Source organism: Scyliorhinus canicula, chromosome 6 (assembly GCF_902713615.1).
Source record: "Scyliorhinus canicula chromosome 6, sScyCan1.1, whole genome shotgun sequence".
Taxonomy (NCBI): Eukaryota; Metazoa; Chordata; class Chondrichthyes; order Carcharhiniformes; family Scyliorhinidae; genus Scyliorhinus; species Scyliorhinus canicula.
Window position 1 is genome coordinate 17,190,641 of NC_052151.1, and position 19,671 is coordinate 17,210,311.

Here is a 19,671-nt window from a genome sequence, read left to right on the forward strand (position 1 = left end):
AGGTTTAGGATGCATACCCAGATTTCAGGTTTGCTATAGTTGTCCGGCCAAAACTGTATGCGTTATTTTCTGAAAGAGAGAGAACATTAATATACTGTTGCAATTGAAAAGCTGTATCAAGCATGTAAACTCCTGCACATACCCATAAGAGAAAATACATCTAGCCGAATAAAAATGATTTTACAATAAACAGGACAGACCTCATCTGAAACACAAGTTAATATTTCTAATGTTTCCCCATGTCTCAAGATAACAAGGAACAAAGAACAATACATCACAGGAACAGGCCCTTCGGCCCTCCAAGCCTGTACTGGTCATACCAACCTTTGGCAAAACCCTCAGCACTTCCTTGTGCCTCAACATCTTAAGACATGGACCATTCAACACTTCTGACAAAGGTCCAGCCAAAAATGTTACTCTGTCTTCCTTGTATCCCAACCCATTTGTAGTATCAAATGCAGCACTCTCTTCCGAAATTTCATTCTCTGTACTTTTATTCTCTGTGGTTGGAACTATCCAAGACCACCGCTCAAACCCAAACCCTCCACCTCAACAATGACGAAACGCTGTCCTGGATAACAGATGACAAAGCTGGCTCAATGAACTGAATGATCATTGAATACTAATCCCTTGCTTTTAATTTGGTGCCAGTTCAGATGCAGTCAGTTAGAACTTGGTAGAAAATTCAAGTTTGATTTCATGCCAAAGTCTCGACTGCTCTAGATTTGGAATAAACCAGATCCATCAAAACCAAGTCCACCATCTTCTGTATCCTCATCAGGATCTTTCCAGATTTTCTTTAAGGCAAAAAACTGGCAGAAAATATAGTTGGTTACAATGACCAAGACCAATTGATTTCATGGTGATTAAATTTTTATGCCTACAGATGATCTATAGCCCACCCTTTATTTAAAAGCACTTAAAAAAAAAAAAAAATGTTTTTTTTTTTTTTTAGAGTACCCATTTATTTTTTTCCCCAATTAAGGGGCAATTTAGCGTGGCCAATCCACCTACCCTGCACATCTTTGGGTTGTGGGGACGAAAACCGTGCAAACATGGGGAAAATGTGCAAACTCCACACAGACAGTGACTCAGGGCCGGGGATTCGAACCCGGGTCTTCAGCGCCGCAATCCCAGTGCTACCCACTGCGCCAGGTGCCTTAAAAGCACTTTTAAGAAGAAATACACAGAAGGGAATTGTTCAGACTGAGCACATACATCATTCTAACAACATTATGTAAATCTGTAAATTTGCACTTAATCCATCTTGTATCGGGTTTTGTTTACCCGATGGCTCTTTGATGTGAGATATTCAAAACCATCAACTGGAGAAAATGTATTTTCTCAGGCAATACTCTGTGCCATTGTGTATTCAACCTAGTTTCCTCTTTCTTGCTGTCATCTGAGGGAGGCAGAAAGGTAGGTGGAACAATTTTCTTCGTTACCTTTAGTCAGAAGTGTACATGGCCAGCCCACTGAGGGCGCACTAACACATTTACACAACTTGCCTTCCATTTTGCAAATCTGTTTTCCATTTTGCACTTTCCCCATCCTGTGGCAGAGAGTAGCTTGGTGAGGCTGGAGTAGGGAAAAATAAGTGAACCTGTGCCCCTCTGCTTTGGCTTTAGACAACAGTCAGAGTCACCATGCTAACCAGGACAGAATAATCCTAAAATCAGATGGCAAAACACCTGGATGCACTTTCATGAAGGGGGAGGGCGGGGGGGGGGGATTCAATATTTCATTCTCCTTCAGTAGAGCACCAACAAAAGAGGAGCTTCAATCCACTGACTGGCACATCCAACACAATTGTTAGCCATCTCGAGCTTCCGTTCACATATTCACACAAGCAGATCTCACTCGTTGCACGTCTTAAAGAAACTTTCTCAAGAGATGTTGGTGTATAAAGAGTAGATTTTACACCACACTGCAGAATCTGAAGTACTCCACAGAGGCATCAACCTTAAAAGTTAATCACAGACAAAACTGTCAACAACTTTGGCTGTACCTGTTCTTTCTAAAACGATAGAAAGGGGTCCCAGATTTGGGTGGGAAAAGCAGAAATTGATTGGTCTTGAATAAATTGTGTGTGTGTGTGTGTTCAGGGCTTGTGATATTTAACTGATACTGGGACTAAATTGAACTTCTAATCTTAAGAATCCAAGAATATTGGGTTACTCCACTATGCACTGTAGCTTGTTCTGGTCTCCAGAACAGCCGAGTCATTCATGTGCAATGTACTCATGGCGATTAACAGGAAGGTACTGCTCCAAGACAAGAAAGAGAAAGATGCAGAGAGAGAATAGGCCTTTGACTACAAACAGCTATGTAGAGTTCACACATTACACATAGCACATAGAACAGTACAGCACAGTACAGGCCCTTCGGCCCACGATGTTGCGCCGACCACTTATCCTACATAATTTAAAAGAATATATAAATTTAGAGTACCCAATTCATTTTTTTCCAATTAGGGGCAATTTAGCGTGTTCGATCCACCTACCCTGCACATCTTTGGGATGTGGGGGTGAAACCCACGCAAACACAGGGAGAATGTGTAAACTCCACACGGACAGTGACCCAGAGCCAGGATCGAACCTGGGATCTAGGCGCCGTGAGGCAGCAGGGCTAACCCACTGCGCCACCGTGCTGCCCACACATTACATTTATGGGTAGAGCCAGCTGTGCTAGAGTCTCACTTCAGCAGCTGCCATCCACTCACCTCTGTAACGTTCATCTTCAGATACAAGTACCTGCAAGGAGGTTGCCAAGTTTCTACCTGGATTATCTCCACAGTTGCATTACCCAAAAGAGAACGTACATTGGACAAGCATTGTTTGGATATAATTTATAATACAATTTTATATATCTCACACATATGTTTGTAGCAGCAAAGTTAAAAAGCTACCCGATTGAGCTCAGGAACAAAACTGATTAAAGTTTTTCAGTATTGGGTCAATATTCAGGATGTTCAATATCTCGGAGGAGCAAGTCTCACCAAGCAGATCTCCTGAGAAGTTTACGGGTAACACTATACCCACAGACAGAACGCCAATGACGACAAGGAGCCCGACGATGTGACGCTGGAAGGACAAGTAATGGACGGCATCCTCGCCACATTTCTCTCTGATCTCTTCATCCCTGAACAAAGTGGAGAAGAACACAGTTGATGGGTTCTGAGAGCTGAAATCAAAATGCTTTCCTATATTGAATGGGATCATGGGGCAATGCCAATTGCTACCACCTAGAGAACGCATTCCGGGGAAATTGGAGAGTTATTGCAGACTTCTCTCGAGTTTCTCCGAGGAAGTGGCTTTAGAGCAACACAATCAGTGGTTCAGAAGTTTGGTTGGAATAGGAGCTGGTGGGGATAGAAAAATCTTAAAGAGTGGCTATGGAGCATGAGGAATAAATTGGTGTCAAATAAGTCTACAGTGAATGCCAGGCATGCAGTTAGGGGTCATCAAAGGATGGAAAAGCAAGTAAATAAAAAAGGCCATGCAAAAAACAAATGGAGAAATGCACATCTTACTGACTTTGCCAGTGTAAACAATCTCCAATTGCAAATCAAACAATACAAGGCACTGAATTAAATGTATTATCTTCCAGTAAGATGCTCCTGGAGGAATTAACGTTTAAAAAATCTTCGCCAGAACAGGTCATTCTGATTTTAAAAGTATTATCGAATGAAACTTATTGGCCAACAACTACAGAGATTTTAAAATCAAAGGATTTGATGGGTTAGATGAGTTACTTTCTCTGGTGGGGAATTCACAACAAAAAGGCATGATTTTAAAATTGGAGTGAGGCTGTCCAGGAGTGAAATCGGGATGTACTATTCCCCCACACAAAGGGTCGTGGAAATCTGCAGCTCACTCGCCAAAAAGTTTGTGGATGCTGCAGGACAATTGGATCTAAAGACTGAGATGGTCATTCTTTTTATTTTATTAAGGCAAGGCAACAAGGGATATGAACTAAAGGAAGTCGTGGTACAGATCAACTAAGATCGAATAGGACGATAGAATAGGTTTGAGGGGCTGAATGGTTGACTGGTGTTCAGACAGAATATGCTCAGATAACAGTGCACAATTAGAGGGCTGAAGATCTGCTGCAAGTCCATCCTGTAGACGAGGGATACTGGGAAAAGCCCGCAAGATTTATCTGGAAAATAAAAACAGTGGCTATGCTTTTAGCCAACACAGCTTTAGGAATTGGAGATCCAGGACGACCAGCTACATACATGCAATACTTTCAGGTATCATGTCCCCATACTCAGTACTTAAATCTCTCCATCATCTGCTTTTAAAAGGCACCACACTTTATCAACCTCCCCAACCTTTCCTATTATCTGCTCACCTTCCACGACCCTTGATGGAGGGCGCTTTGAATATTTGGTGAAAGGTATTAAATGAAAAAGTAACTGTAAAACAGCTCAGAAAAGGCTGAATTTTCTTAGCAGACTTAGATCTCAATAGAAATATAGCTATTAACTTCAAGTTCCATATGAGTGAAAAGCAGGAAATCAAATACTCATTGCATGTTTTTCCCTGCCCCAAATTTTTGAAAATGCCGAAATGATAGATAAAAATTTGAGTGAAAATAGATTCAAGGATTTTCAGGACATGAATCAAAGTGGCCAATTAACAGAATAATATCAGAGACTGTAGCGTGAGCTGAGTAACTCACATGAATGAACCACATCTCAGTTTGCAGGCTTCCAAATGGAGAGGGTCACCATAGTCATCAGATTTTTGCTTTTATATTTGACACTGACACTTTAATTCTGGTGAAATCAATCAAATACGGTTCATTTAAGGTTGGATATGGGATTCCAGGAAGTGGGGAGGGTAGCAGAGCTTGCCAATACTTGTACAGGCACCCTGCTGGATGGTTGGGAATTCTCAACAGTGATAGGTGCAGCTTGGAAATGTGCAATTTGCACAGGGATTTTCTGTGCAGGAAAGTTTGGAAACCACCAATTAGCAATGTGGTAGGAGGGGGAAATAAAAAGAAGATTTCATTGCAAACCACAATAGTGATGACACAATGGTTTTAGTGGTTTAGTGACCCCAAACTAACTGCAAGGAAGTCCTCTGCAGAACGTGCCAGGGTAATTTTTACAGCATTTACATTGTAGGATTCAGCATCAAAGTGAGGAGTGTGTAGAAAAACAAAATGGACATGGCAGGTATACAGAAAATAACCCAAACAGTGGTTACTTGTTGCAGCATCAGGAGGATTTTCGCCATTACACTTGACCCAAGTCAATAACATGATGAAATTAAAATTATTTACCAAGTTAATAATCTTGCATGACTACAGAACGCCAACAAATTAGATCTCAAAATGCATTATACAGTATAAATTATATTCCAAATGAATACTCACTTTATTCGGAAGATAGCTGTTAACCATGAACAAAAGCCCTGTAAAAAAGAGAGATGCTACAAGTACATGATGCAGCAAAGTTACTGTTACTATTCCAGAACAGACCCCAACGGGCTACGATGCTGGACCGAATATTTAATGTGCAGAAAGAATAATTTGCTCCAGGATTGACTGCATGGAATAAAATAGGTCTTTGGTATTTCCAAAACAACACCGTAATCATAAATACAATTTTAAACTTTTAACTTCACACCTGGAAAAGAACAACTTACATTCCCCTTAACAAAACTATACAATTTCCCATTAAACAACAAGAAACATACAGCTCTTAGTCCAGTTTAAAATTAGCAGGGCACAGAGACACACTTGCGGTACAGAACAGATTCTGACTCTCGTCAGAACCCCTTCAGATTCTGGCTGAATACTAAATAGCTGCTTTAATTCAGTTGTTTCAGTCTATTCCTCGTCTTCAGTCAAGAATGCTCGGCTTTTAAAATATATATAGATATAGAACAGTACAGCACGGAACAGGCCCTTCGGCCCTCGATGTTGTGACGAGCAATGATCACCCTACTCAAACCCACGTATCCACCCTATACCCGTAACCCAACAACACCCCCCCCCCCCCCAACCTTACTTTTTAGGACACTACGGGCAATTTAGCATGGCCAATCCACCTAACCCGCACATCTTTGGACTGTGGGAGGAAACCGGAGCACCCGGAGGAAACCCACGCACACACGGGGAGGACGTGCAGACTCCGCACAGACAGTGACCCAGCCGGGAACCGAACCTGGGACCCTGGAGCTGTGAAGCATTTATGCTAACCACCATGCTACCGTGCTGCCCATAATATTTAAAATTTAGAGTACCCAATTCTTTTTTCCAATTAAGGAGCAATTTAGAGTGGCCAATCCACCTAACCCTGCACACCTTGTTGAGTTGTCGGGGTGAGACCCACGCAGACAGGGGGAAAATGTTCAACCTTCACACGAACAGTGACCCGGGGCCGGGATCAAACGTGGATCCTTGGCGTTGTGAGGCAGCAGCGCTATCCACTGAGCCACCGTGCTGCCTCCCTGCTTTTAAAGTATTACTATTCTTTTTTCCCTATCCTACTGTGGTCTACAAAATACAAGGGTTGCCAGATGAGACTTCACTCCCAAAAGCATTTTCTCAAAGCCGTGTCTCTCTCTCCCTACAGCTGTCCCGAAAACTGCTGCTCTCCACGGCTTCTCAAAATGTCTCCCTGCCTTCCTTGGCTCCCTCCAGCAAATGACCTCATTCTCTCCCACCCCGCCCCAAGGAAAACAATTATCTCTGCAGGCTGCAAAACCACATCAACTCCCCAGGGACCTCCCCAGTCAAACCACAGTCCATTAGCTTAGAGTAAAAAACACATTCCTTTGTCAATTTCACCTACTATTCCGGAGCAGCAAAACAAAATACTTTTTAAAACCATGATCACTGCAGAACAGAATTATTTTAAAACAAATACATTCTAACCCCAGGCCTTCATTTTAAAAAATATTTTCCAATTAAGGGTCAATTTAGTGTGGCCAATCCACCTACCCTGCACATCTTTGGGTTGTGGGGGTGAGACCCACGCAGACACGGGGAGAATGTGCAAGCTCCACACCAGGGTAACGCCAGGCTTTTAACCCATAAAATCGCCCACTACATTTATAACCCAATTTTCCTAACATTTTCCAATCGTCAAACCTCCCCCCCGCCTTAAAAAAGGTTAGATAGCTTCATTTTTCTAAAACACCTTTAATGTTAAACATTTCTTATGATATACAACTTCCATTCTATATGACATATTGTTTTACAATTTTTAAACAGACCCTATTTAGGGCTTACGCCCACAGTCCCGGCTCTAACCCCTCCTGCCACTTGCCTTTAAGCTCCTCCACCGGGTTTCCTCTGCCAGCTCCTGGTAGCTATCTGACACCTTCCCCTCCCCCACCACACTACTCTGTCTTGTATCCCCCGTGGCGGCAGCAGCGGGAAGGCCACCACCTGTTTCCTCAGGAAGGCCCGCACTTGCAAATATCTAAAGCATTCCCTGGCGGCAATTTAAACATGTCCTCTAGCGCCTGCAGGCTGGGGAAGCTCCCATCTATAAATAGGTCACCCATCCTCCTAATACCCGCCCTCTGCCAGCTCTGGAACCCGCTGTCCATCCTACCCGGCAGGAACCGACAGCATCGGGTCTCGCTCTATGCGGATTGTCTCCTGTATATTTCGGACCCACTGAAGGGGATGGGGGAGGTCATGCGGATCTCAAGGGAATGTGGCAGTTTCTCGGGGTATAAATTGAACATGGGGAAGAGCGAGTTGTTTGTGATCTGGGCTAAAGGACAGGAGAAGAGACCGAGGGAGCTTCCGCTGAGCAGGGTAGAGAAGACCTTTCATTACCTGGGTATACAGGTGGCCCGGAAGTGGGATTTGTTGCATAAACTAAAATCTGACCCGGCTGGTGGAACAAATGGAGGTGGACTTTCAAAGATGGGACATGCTCCTGCTTTCACTGGTGGGGAGGGTACAGACCGTGAACATGACAGTCGTCTCCAGGTTCTTATTTGTATTCCAGTGCCTTCCCATCGTCATCCCAAAAGCCTTTTTCAAGCGGGTTAATAAGATCATCTCGAGATTTGTGTGGGCGAACAAGACCCCACGAGTGAAGAGTATTGCTGGAACGCAGTCTGGCCGCTGCCGAACTTTTGCAACTAATACTGGGCGGCCAACATTGCCATGATCAGGAAGTGGGTATTGGGGGAGGGGTCGGCATGTAAAGGCACCAGTTTGGGAGTGCTGGTGACGGTACCTCTGCCGTTCTCGCCAGCCCACTACTCCACAAGTCCGGTGGTGGTGGCGACTCTGAAGATCTGGGGGCAGTGGAGGAGACACGAGCGGGTGGAGGGAGCGTTGGTCTGGACCCCGATATGTAACAACTGTCGGTTCCTGCCGGGTAGGACAGAAATTGCCTCATCCCTTCCGCACCCGCCGGGGTTTCGACTCATAGATTGCTGCAGAATTCCTTAAAAACTTCATTCTCTCCCGCCCACGGGTCTAAGACCAAGTTACCCTTCTTTACTCCCACAATCTCCCTGGCCGCCTCTCTCTCTTCCTAAGCTGGTGCGCCAGCATCTTGCTCGCCTTCTCCCCATATTCATACACTGCACCCCTAGCCTTCCTCAACTGTTCTACCGCTTTCCATGTGGTCAACAATACGAACTCCGCCTGAAGCTTGCGCCGCTCCCTCAGGTGTCCTACATCCGGGGCCTCCGCATATTTCCTATCCATCCAGAGCAACTCCTCCACCAATCTCTCCGCCCTTTCCCTCTTTTCTCTATGGGACCGGATCGATACAAGTTCCCCGTCGCTGCCGAAACCTCTCCCGTGTCGTTTGTTTCCAAATAGTCCTGGATATTCTTATTCACCCGCCTGCAAACCACCTCTTCCGCTAACAGCCCCACGTCCAGTCTCCACAGCGGACGCTGCCCTCTCTCCTCCCCAAGCCGCAAATCTACCCAGCGCGGGGCATGGTCCGAGACTGTAATCGCCGAGTATTCCGCCCCCGTCACCTTTGGGATCAATGCCCTGCCCAGAACAAAAAAAAAAAATCAATATGGGAATAAACTTTGTGGACATGGGAGAAGAAAAACTCCTTTACCCTCGGCCGTGTAAACCTCCAGGGGTCTACGTACGCCCCCCCCCCCCCCCCCCCCCCCCCCCCATCTGTTCCATAAAGCCCTTCCGCTCCCTTGCTGCCGCCGGCCTCTTCCTTGTCCTGGATTTTGAGCGATCCAATTCAGGTTCAATGACCGTATTAAAGTCCCCTCCCATGGCCAAGTTTGTGACTCCAGGTCCGGGATTTTGCCTAACACGCCTCATAAAATCCACATTGTCCCAGTTCGGGGTGTAGACATTCACGAGCACCATTCGGACCCCCTCCAGCTTCCCACTCACCATGATATACCTACCCCCTTCAGCCACTATTCTCCCAGCCTCAAACGCCACTCACTTGCTGATAAGAATTGCTACCCCCCTGGTCTTCAAGTCCAGCTCTCAGTGGAACACCTGACCCACCCAATCCTTCCTCAATCTCATCTGGTCTGTGACCTTCAGATGTGTCTCCACGTCTGCATTGCCATGTCTGCCTCGAGTCCATTTAAATGCGCGAACATGCGTACTCTCTTCACTGGTCCATTCAGACCTCTCACGTTCCAAGTAATTAGCCTTACGGGGGTGACTAGCCATCACCCTTTTTTGGCCAGTCTCTCCAAAATCCATTAGCATAACCATAAAGCCAAACAGACACACTCACTTAAAACAGAACCCAGTCTCTCGAAGGGTAGTGCTAGCTCAGGTGTAGTGCTAGCTTCAGGTTTTACGCCCCCCCCCCCTTTCAGTCACCTTCTCAACAAAGCGCCCTCCAACCGTCCCCCCAACCCGCTCTATCGCCCATGGATAACCACAATCCTATTTAAAACAGAAGTACAAACCCCCGTCTCCTCCCATCTTTGAAGCAATAAGTGTCCCTTAACTAGAGTCCAACTTCTTCTCTTTAATAAATGTCCAAACATGATCTGGTGACTGGAAATAATAGTGTCGCTCTTCGTGCGTTACCCATGGTCTCGCTGGGTATAACACCCCAAATTTCACCCCCTTCTTAAAGAGGGTCGCCTTTCCTCGGGTGAAACCCGCACGTCTCTTGGCCAACTCCGCACCCAGGTCTTGATAGGTGCGCACCTCATTATTCTCCCACTTGCTGCTCCGTTCCTTCTTGGCCCATCGCAGGATGCGCTCCTTGACTGAAAAACGGTGAAAGTGGACCACCATGGCCCTTGGCGGGTCGTTCGCCTTGGGTTTCCTTGCGAGGGGGCTCTGTGGGCTCCATCCAGCTCCAGGGGTTGAGGGAAAGCCCCCGCTCCCATCAACGACTCCAACATACCCGCCACATACGCTCCTGCATCTGATCCCTCAATATCTTCAGGAAGGCCAACGATTCTTAACTTCTGCCTCCTGGTTCTGCTCTCTAGCTCCTCCTGCATCTGCTTGTGGCGGTCCTCTGGCACCTCCACCTTATGCTCCAGCACAGTTATCTCGTCTTCTTGGTTGGAGAGTTTTAATTCAAACTCCTGGATCACTTTCCCATGGGCCGCCTGAGTCGCGACCATTTGATCGATCAATGCTTTCATCGGGTCAAGCATATCCCTTTTTAGCTCAGCAAAGCAACTCTTGAAAAACTCCATCTGTTGCTCCTTTGGCCAGTGAGCCGCCGTTCCCTGGTCCTTGCCGTCTGCCATGCTTCGCCGCACTGCCAGCTCCCCTCGCTTCCCTCTGTCGGGACTGATTCGTTTCACACGGCCACTTCTGGTCCAGCTATCCATACACCTGGGGGGTGGTGGTGGAATCCTCCTTACTGATGCTAACTCCACCAAATTATTTCATAAAGTCCATAAAAATCCGGGAAAAAAGGCTTGAAAATCCAAATCAGATGGGCCCTATCGAATGTGCGACCTACTCCTCCTTGGCAGCCACCGGAAGTCTGTTTGAGGCATGTTGATTGGTAAGCCAGTACTTGGGGATATACACAAGGTTGGGGGATTCTTGAATGGCAAGGTAGCTAAGCTGTGGAACTTCAATGAAATGAAAATGAAAATTGCTTATTGTCACGAGTAGGCTTCAATGAAGTTAGTGAAAAGCCCCTAGTCGCCACATTCCGGCGCCTGCTCGGGGAGGCTGGTACGGGAATCGAACAGTGCTGATGGCCTGCTGGGTCTCCTTTAAAAGCAAGTGATTTAGCCGAGTGAGCTAAACCAGCCCAATGTGATGTACAGCCCTTCTCATCCTTGACTCTCTAACGTCCTCTTTCAGTGGGATTGGCAGGAAAAATAGTCAATCGCAGCGGAGGAGAATTTCACAGTATACTGCTAATGTACAGTAGTCACCCGCTCACGGCGAATACACTTAATTGTGCACATTGCGCAGGTATGTTTGCATCAATCGCAAAAAGAAAATTATTTGCACATACCAAACACTTACCAGCTTGACAGAGTTACAATTTGATCTACTGGAAGTAAGGCGAGGGGTGAAAAAGAAATTAGAGAGAGACTGCTTTTAATCTTTAGGCAGTGTCATGGATTTTGCTATTTATCTGTCATGTTGCTAACTGCCTTTTACAATCTTCAACATGGTCTTGGTTTCCAGTGATTTGTAAACACAGGCAACTCTAAGTTCCCTCCCATGATGGCCCAATAAATATACACAACAAATTAAACCTGCAGCTAACCATGAGCATATTTAGTGTAACAACATAGTACACAGCTAGACATTTTAAATCACTTTTTTAAAAAATGCTAGTATGATTGGACGACTATGGTATTGGAAATGGTTTCAGGATAACCACAGTTTGATTGGATGACTATGATATTGGAAATGGTTTCAGGATAACCAGTTTGTTTGGTATTGGAAACTATGGTATTGGAAATGGTTTCAGGATAACCACAGTTTTGCATGCCATTCTTTTGGTGTATTGCTTAGTATTATGTCCTTTGAGCCTGCAACTGATTGACATTTTCTTTTCTTCATTTATGGGATGTGGCTGTCACTGGCTAGGCCAGCATTTATTGCCCATCCCTAGTTGCCCTTCAGAAGGTGGTGGTGAGCTGCCTTCTTGAACCACTGCAGTCCCTGAGGTGTAAGTTCACCCTCTATGCTGTTGGGAGGGAGTTCCAGGATGTTACCCCAGCGACAGTGAAGGAACAGCGATATATTTCCAAGACAGGGTGTTGAGTGACTTGGAGAGGAACCTCCAGGTGGTGGGGTCCCCAAGAATCTGCTCTTGTCCTTCTAGATGCTAGTGGTCATGGAGTTGGATGGAGCTGCCTGTGGAGCCTTGGTGAGTTCCTGCAGTGCATCTTGTAGATGGTACACATGGCTGCCACTGTTCATCAGTGGTGGAGGGTTTGAATGGTTGGGCGACGGGGAGCAATCGAGCGGGCTATTTTGTCTTGGATGGTGTCGAGCTTTGAGTGTTGTTGGAGTTGCACTCATCCAGGCAGGTGTTCCTCAGGTCAAGATTTTATGGTCATCCAATATCACAATATGATCTTAAAGTGACAAAGACACACTTTGTTTAGTTTTGCCTTCATTCCATTTTCTGCGCAAGCAAAGTTAATTTGCCCCACAGTTGCTACCAATATGACAAGGCCATGAGCAATCTGTGATTGTAAATATAATGTGTGGCAGGTGAGTGGGATGTGTGAATAAGAGGGGAAAGAGGGCCAGGGGAAGAAAGCCTTCACACTTGTGTGTTTGATCAGAAATGTTTTCCTGCTCTCTTTCTTCCTACTTCACACTCCACATTGCAAGACTTAACACCTAGTGCGCAGCTTTGACCATGAGATCACAGTATTGCATTAATACTGGAGGCAGTAAAAGGTTGCATCTTCAGGTGACTCGCCAAGGAAATATCAGATGTCATGTCCTCAAAACTCCAGCAGAGGGCATGCAATACCAGCTCCAACACAAGTGCATGAGTGAGTGAGAGTATGTACAAGAACAGGGCTGTGAACACAAAACGGTCAAATCAGGGAATATTATTTGACATGAATCACAGATTAATCTGCTGGAAACTCTGTCCAGCCCCACTGCACTATCAGCCAAAGTTCAGCTGGTAGCACTCCAACCTCTTGAACCAGGAGGTCTGGATTCAAGTCTCACTCCAGGTCTCGAGTCCAGAAAGAAAAACCAAGACTGATACTTCAGTGACTCAGTGAGGGACGGCTGCACTATCAGAGGTTTTTCAGATGAGAAGTTAAACCAAGGCTGTCTGCCTTCATAGGTGGACCACTTTTGAGGAGAGCAGGGAAGATTACTATATTTAATTATCACATTGCTGTTTGTAAGAGCTTGCTATGCAGAATTGTCTGTTGTTTTCTACATTGCAATGGGAACGACACTTCTACTTTTGATGTAAAGTGCTTCAACATGTCCTGTGGTCATGAAAGGCACTAAATAAATGCATTTCTTTCTCTCAGTACCCTGAACTCAAGCGACACACGTTCTTTACCTGACAGCTGGGGCATCCATGTGACAAGATTTTGTTTTGTACAGCTAAAAAATCTCGGCCAAGATACCACATTCGGCTCAGGCAGCATACCCCTGTCCTTTTGTTGGATACCTTTGACACCAAGTATTTGGTCCAACTGAGCAGACGGTCCACGCAGAAGGTGCCGACGCCGAATGAAATCAGTTATTTGAATTAAATTGAGACACAAGATGATAGATTACAAGCAGCTTAGAAGACAGCTATGCAACCCGCAGTTGAAATGTGCCCGCAAATCTTAAGCTCAAGTTAGTTTAGTTAAGTAAATAGGACTCTTTGATGAAATAAGGCAATTATGGGTTCAAGCTCCACTCGATGTTTTTATTAAATAAATAATTTTTTTCCAATTAAGGGTCAATTACTAGGGGGCATAGGTTTAAAGTGCGATGGGGCAAGGTTTAGGGGAGATGTACGAGGCAAGTCTTTTTACACAGGGGGTAGTGGGTGCCTGGAACTTGCTGCCGGAGGAGGTGGTGGAAGCAGGGACGATAGTGACGTTTAAGGGGCATCTTGACAAATACATGAATAGGATGGGAATAGAGGGATACGGACCAAGGAAGTGTAGAAGATTTTAGTTTAGATGGGCAGCATGGTCGGCACGGGCTTGGGGGGCCGAAGGGCCTGTTCCTGTGCTGTACTTTTCTTTGTTCTTTGTTCTGGCATGGCAAACCCACCTACTCTGCCACATCTTTGCGTTGGGGGGGCGAAACCAACGCAAACACAGGGAAAATGTGCAAACTCCACATGGACAGTGACCCAGAGCCGGGATCGAACCTGGGACCTCGGCGCCGTGAGACAGCAGGGCTAACCACTGCGCCACCTTGCTGCCCTAAACTCGATGTTTTAAGACCATAATCTAGGTTGACATGCATGCTAGACATCACACCTTTGGATAAGACATTCAGTAGAAGCTCTATCTGCCAGGTTTTAATGGGCATTGACAAATCCATGATACTATGAGGGTGGCACGGTGGCTAGCACTGCTGCCTCACAGCGCCAAGCACCCAGGTTCAATTCTGGACTTACGTCACTGTCTGTGTGAAGTTTGGTAGGTTCACCCCATGTCTGCATGGGTTTCGTACCACAGTCCAAAGATATGCGTGTTACGTGGATTGGCCATGATAAACTGCCCTTAGTGCCCAGGTTATGGGGATAGGGCAGGGTGGACAGGGGACTGGGCATGGGTAGAGTGTTCATTGAGGGGTCGGTGCAGACCTGATGGGCCGAATGGCCTCTTTCTACACTATAGGGATTCTATGGAAAAGCAAAGTTTTGCCTTCCCTAACCTTATGTCCTCAAAACACCAAAACACATGGACAGGCCACTTATCACACTGTATTGCAAGGTGATGAATGTCTAAGCGATTGCTCACTGTATTTCTTCGGGTCAGAAGGTTGTGGATTCAAGACTCACTCGAGACTTGAGCATTTAATCTAGGTTTACATTTGTCTGATATTTAGAGTGCAAACTGACTGCCATGTTTCCTACACTACAATGGGGTAACAACACTTTCCGCTTCAGGATATCCTGAGGTCATGAAAAATGCTGTGGAAATGCAAGTTCTTTGTAGATGATTTATATGATCAGGTGCTGTAAAGATGTAATTTAATCACCGATAACTACTGACCTCCGTTGCACCCAAGAGGCACCCAGAAGACACACTCCAACTCCCCCACCCCCCCCCCCCCCCCCAACACACTTGACCCATCTTACCTCCCCTACTCCCCCTGCTAACCCAGCTTACCACCTGCACCCCCCCTCCCCACTGGACCACCTGACCCATCCTCCCACTGACCATCAATTTCTATACAGCCGATTTCAAGAGGTTTACAATCCTTGAACATGGAAAAAAAAAGTTGACAAAGGTATACACCATCACTGTTATCATTGACTCATTGGTTTCCACAGCTGTGCAAAGATTGCTGGGAAAACAGGCAGGCAGTCAACCTGCTCAAGCCCAGCACTCTGAACCAGGATGTACATTCTGGCCTTGGGTGACAGTGTGGAGTTTGTATTTTCTCCCCGTGTCTGCGTGGGTTTCCTCTGGGCGCTGCGGTTTCCTCCCGTAGTCCGAAGATGCGCAGGTTAGGTTGATTGGCCATGCTAAATTGCCCCTCAAGTGTTCAAAAAAGGTGTAGGTTAGGTTAAGGGGTTATTGGGATGGGACAGGCAAGTTAGGTTGTGTGGAATAGTCTTTCAGAGGGTGGATGCAGAATCAATGGGCCAAATGGTCGTCTCCTACACTGTAGGGATTCTATAAAAAAAAACAGCTGAAGTCTTTGGCCCTTAGCTGCCCAATAACTACAGTCACCAGATTGGTAAATTTAAGCACAATTAAGTTTACTAATGAAAGTAATTATAATTAAATATGCAGCAAATAGAACCATAGAATCCCAACAGTGCAGAACGGCCCTCGATGTTGCATCGACCTGTGAAACCCCTCTAAAGCCCATCCACACTATTCCCTTATCGTCCATATGTCTATCCAATGACCATTTGAATGCGTTTAGTGTTGCCGAGTCCACTACTGTTGCAGGCAGGGCATTCCACGCCCTTACTACTCTCTGAGTAAAGAACCTACCTCTGACATCTGTCCTATATCTATCTCCCCTCAATTTAAAGCTATGTCCCCTCGTGCTGGACATTACCATCTGAGGAAAAAGGCTCTCAATGTCCACCCTACCTAATCCTCTGATCATCTTGTATGCCTCAATTAAGTCACCTCTTAACCGTCTTCTCTCTAACGAAAACAGCCTCAAGTCCCTCAGCCTTTCCTCGTAAGATCTTCCCTCCATACCAGGCAACATCCTTGCAAGTCTCCTCTGTACCCTTTCCAATGCTTCCACATCCTTCCTATAATGCGGCGACCAGAACTGCATGCAGTACTCCAAATGCGGCCGCACCAGAGTTTTGTACAACTGCAACATGACCTCATGGCTCCGAAACTCAATTCCTCTACCAATAAAAGCTAACACACTGTACGCCTTCTTAACAACCCTCTCAACCTGGGTGGCAACTTTCAGGGATCTATGGACATGGACACAGAGATCTCTCTGCTCGTCCACACTACCAAGAATCTTACCATTAGCCGAGTACTCTGTCTTCCTGTTATTCCTTCCAAAATGAATCACCCTACACTTTTCTGCATTAAACTCCATTTGCCACCTGTCAGCCCAGCTCTGTAGCTTATCTATGTCCCTCTGTAACTTGTAACATCCTTCTGCACTGTCCACAACTCCACCGACTTTAGTGTCATCTGCAAATTTACTCACCCATCCTTCTATGCCCTCCTCCTGGTCATTTATAAAAATGACAAACAGCAGAGGCCCCAAAACAGATCCTTGTGGTACACCACTAGTAACTGGACACCACTCAGAACATTTCCCATCAACCACCACCCTTTGTCTTCTATCAGCTAGCCAATTTCTGATCCAAACTGCTAAATCACCCTGAATCCCATGCCTCTGTATTTTCTGCAATAGCCTGCCATGGGGAGCCTTATCAAACGTTTTACTGAAATCCATATACACCACATCAACTGCTTTACCCTCATCCACCTGTTTGGTCACCTTCTCGATGAACTCAATGAGGTTTGTGAGGCACGACCTACCCGTCACAAAACCATGTTGACTATCTCTGATCAAATTATTCCTTTCCAGATGATTATACATCCTATCTCTTATAAACCTTTCCAAGACTTTTCCCACAACAGAAGTAAGGCTCACTGGTCTATAGACCATGTGTCTTTGTTGAGCGAGAGCAAGTCATTCCCCCTGGGTGTCCAACTGTGTTTCCCCAGACTCTCTGAAAATCATCCCACTCAGGCAGGACCCAATCACTGCCTGTTACTGTGCAGAATACGGCCTTTTGGCCAATTGGTTGGCCATCAGCCAACCAATCTAACCAGGTCCCACCGATCTCTCAGGTGCTGAAAAGATCTGCTGTACAAAACTAGCAGAGTTCTTTTTTGTAACTTTTGAATCCCTGCTCGACTCAAAGGTACAAGTCCACTAAGCATCCATGGATCAAAATGATAACAGATAAAATAAAAGAGAAAGAAGGGAATCAACAGGAAAGACCCTCACAAAGCCCAGCACATTCGTGCAAAAGACAAGGCTGAAGCATTTGCAACCACCTTCAGCCGCAAGTGTATAGTGGAAGATCTATCTTGGCCTCCTCCTGAGGTTCCCAGCATCTGTCAGTCTTCAGCCAATTTGATTCACCTCACGTGATGTACCGAAGACATGTGTGCCAGAACTAGTTGCGCCCCTCGCCACGCTGTTCCAGTATAGCCAGAACACTGGCATCTACACAGCAATAGGGTGAATTACCCAGGTCCTGTCCACAAACAGAACAAATCTAATCTGGCCATCACTGCACCATCAGTCCATTTTCAAACAATTGCTGTAAGTAGTCATCTATAGCGCTATTAATTTACACTTGCAAAGCAAGAACCTGCTCAATGACACTCAGTTTGGATTCAGCTAGGGCCACACGGACAAAAGAGCTGAATACCAGAGGTGAGGCGAGTGCGACTTCCCTTGACATCATTTTACTGAGTGCGGCAATAAGGAGTGGAATCTATGGGAATCGGGGGTGGAGAATTCACTGGTTGGAGTCAAACCTTGCACAAAAGGAAGATTGTTGTGACTTTTGGAGGTCAATCTCATCCTAGGACATTACTGCAGAAGTTCCTCAGGAGACTGTCATCTTCAGCTGCCTTCCATTATAAGCTCTGAATTGTGATGACTGCATAATGTTGTGCAAAGCACAGTCTGATTAGAAGTCAACATGGTTTTTCTGAAGGGAAATTCTGTCTGACAAATTTATTAGAGTTTTTTGATGCTTATAGCTAGTCGGATAAATAAAGAGAACCTGAATTTCCAAAAGGCATTCAATAAAATACCACAAAAAAGTTAAGATAAGGGCTCAGGGAGTTCAGGATAATATATTTGCATGGATAGAGCATTGATTAACAGATAGAAAGCTGAAAATGGGCATAAATGGGGATTGGAGTTAGAAAGAAATCAATATTACCACAAGGATCAGTATTGGGCCTTCAGCTATTCACGATCTACATTAATGACTTGGATAAATTAACAGAGTAATATATCTAAGTTTTCTGATGATACCAAGCTAGGTGGAGAGATGGGCTGCAGGGAGGACACAAGCTGCAAAAATCTATAGACAGATTAAGCAGGTGGCCAACAAGATAGCAGAGAATATAATTTGTGAATTATGAAGTAACTCACTTTGGTCGTAAGAAAATAAAAGCAAAATATTTTTTAAAAGATGTGAAATTTGTAAGGGTTGATATTCAAAGAGATTTAGTGTTCTGTTACAAGGAACACAAAGTTAACATGCAGGTGCAGTGGACAACTAGGAAGGAAAATAACATGTTGGCCCTCATTGCAAGGGGTCTGGGATACAAAAATAAAGGAGCCTTAATGAGATTGCAGAGGGTTTTGTGGAACAATGTGTAGAGTTTTGGTCTTCACATGGGTTGGTTTAGCACAGGGCTAAATAGCTGGCTTTTAAAGCAGCCCATGGCAGGCCAGCAGCGGGACTCAATGGGCCACCTCCTGTTCCTGTGTAACAGGCTGGAGAGGGGCTGAATGGGCCTCCTCCTGTTCCAAATAGCTGGCTTTTAAAGCAGACCATGGCAGGCCAGCAACGTGGGTTCAATTCCCGTACCAGCCTCCCTGAACAGGCGCCGGAATGTGGTGACTAGGGGCTTTTCACAGTAACTTCATTTGGAGCCTACTTGTGACAACAAGTGATTTTCATTTCATTTCATGTAAGAAAGGACATACTTACATTGGGGCAGTATGCAAGCGTTTACTAAATTGGACCCCTGGGATGAGGGGGTTGACCTATGAGGTGAGGCTGAATGAATTGGGCTGATATTCTCTGCCGTGTATAAGAATGAGAGCCGATCTAATTACATTTACAACATTTTGACAGGGCTTGAAATGGTAGAAGCAGAGATTGTTTCCACTGTTTGGGGAATTTAAAACACAAGCAGGATAAGTGGCTGATCATTTAGATGAAAAATGACTTCATTCAAAATGGGTGGTGAATCTGTGGAATGGTCTACTCCAGAGTGTTGAGCGATGCTTGATCTTCGAAAACATTTAAAGCTGCGATAGTCAGATTCTTGGTCT

The 19,671-nt window shown here is 45.4% G+C and overlaps 1 protein-coding gene across 3 annotated transcripts in view; it reads right to left on the reverse strand.

The window, feature by feature from the left end:
• Positions 1 to 19,671, reverse strand: part of LOC119967011 (CSC1-like protein 2) — a 235,052-nt gene that overhangs the window by 65,889 nt on the left and 149,492 nt on the right. For all 3 annotated transcript variants that reach the window (XM_038799002.1, XM_038799003.1, XM_038799004.1), the window contains 3 exons: positions 5,389 to 5,426; positions 2,999 to 3,141; positions 18 to 69 (listed from right to left, as the gene is read on the reverse strand). In XM_038799002.1, coding sequence (XP_038654930.1) covers positions 18 to 69; positions 2,999 to 3,141; positions 5,389 to 5,426 — 233 coding nt within the window. The remainder of the gene's footprint in view (positions 1 to 17; positions 70 to 2,998; positions 3,142 to 5,388; positions 5,427 to 19,671) is intronic.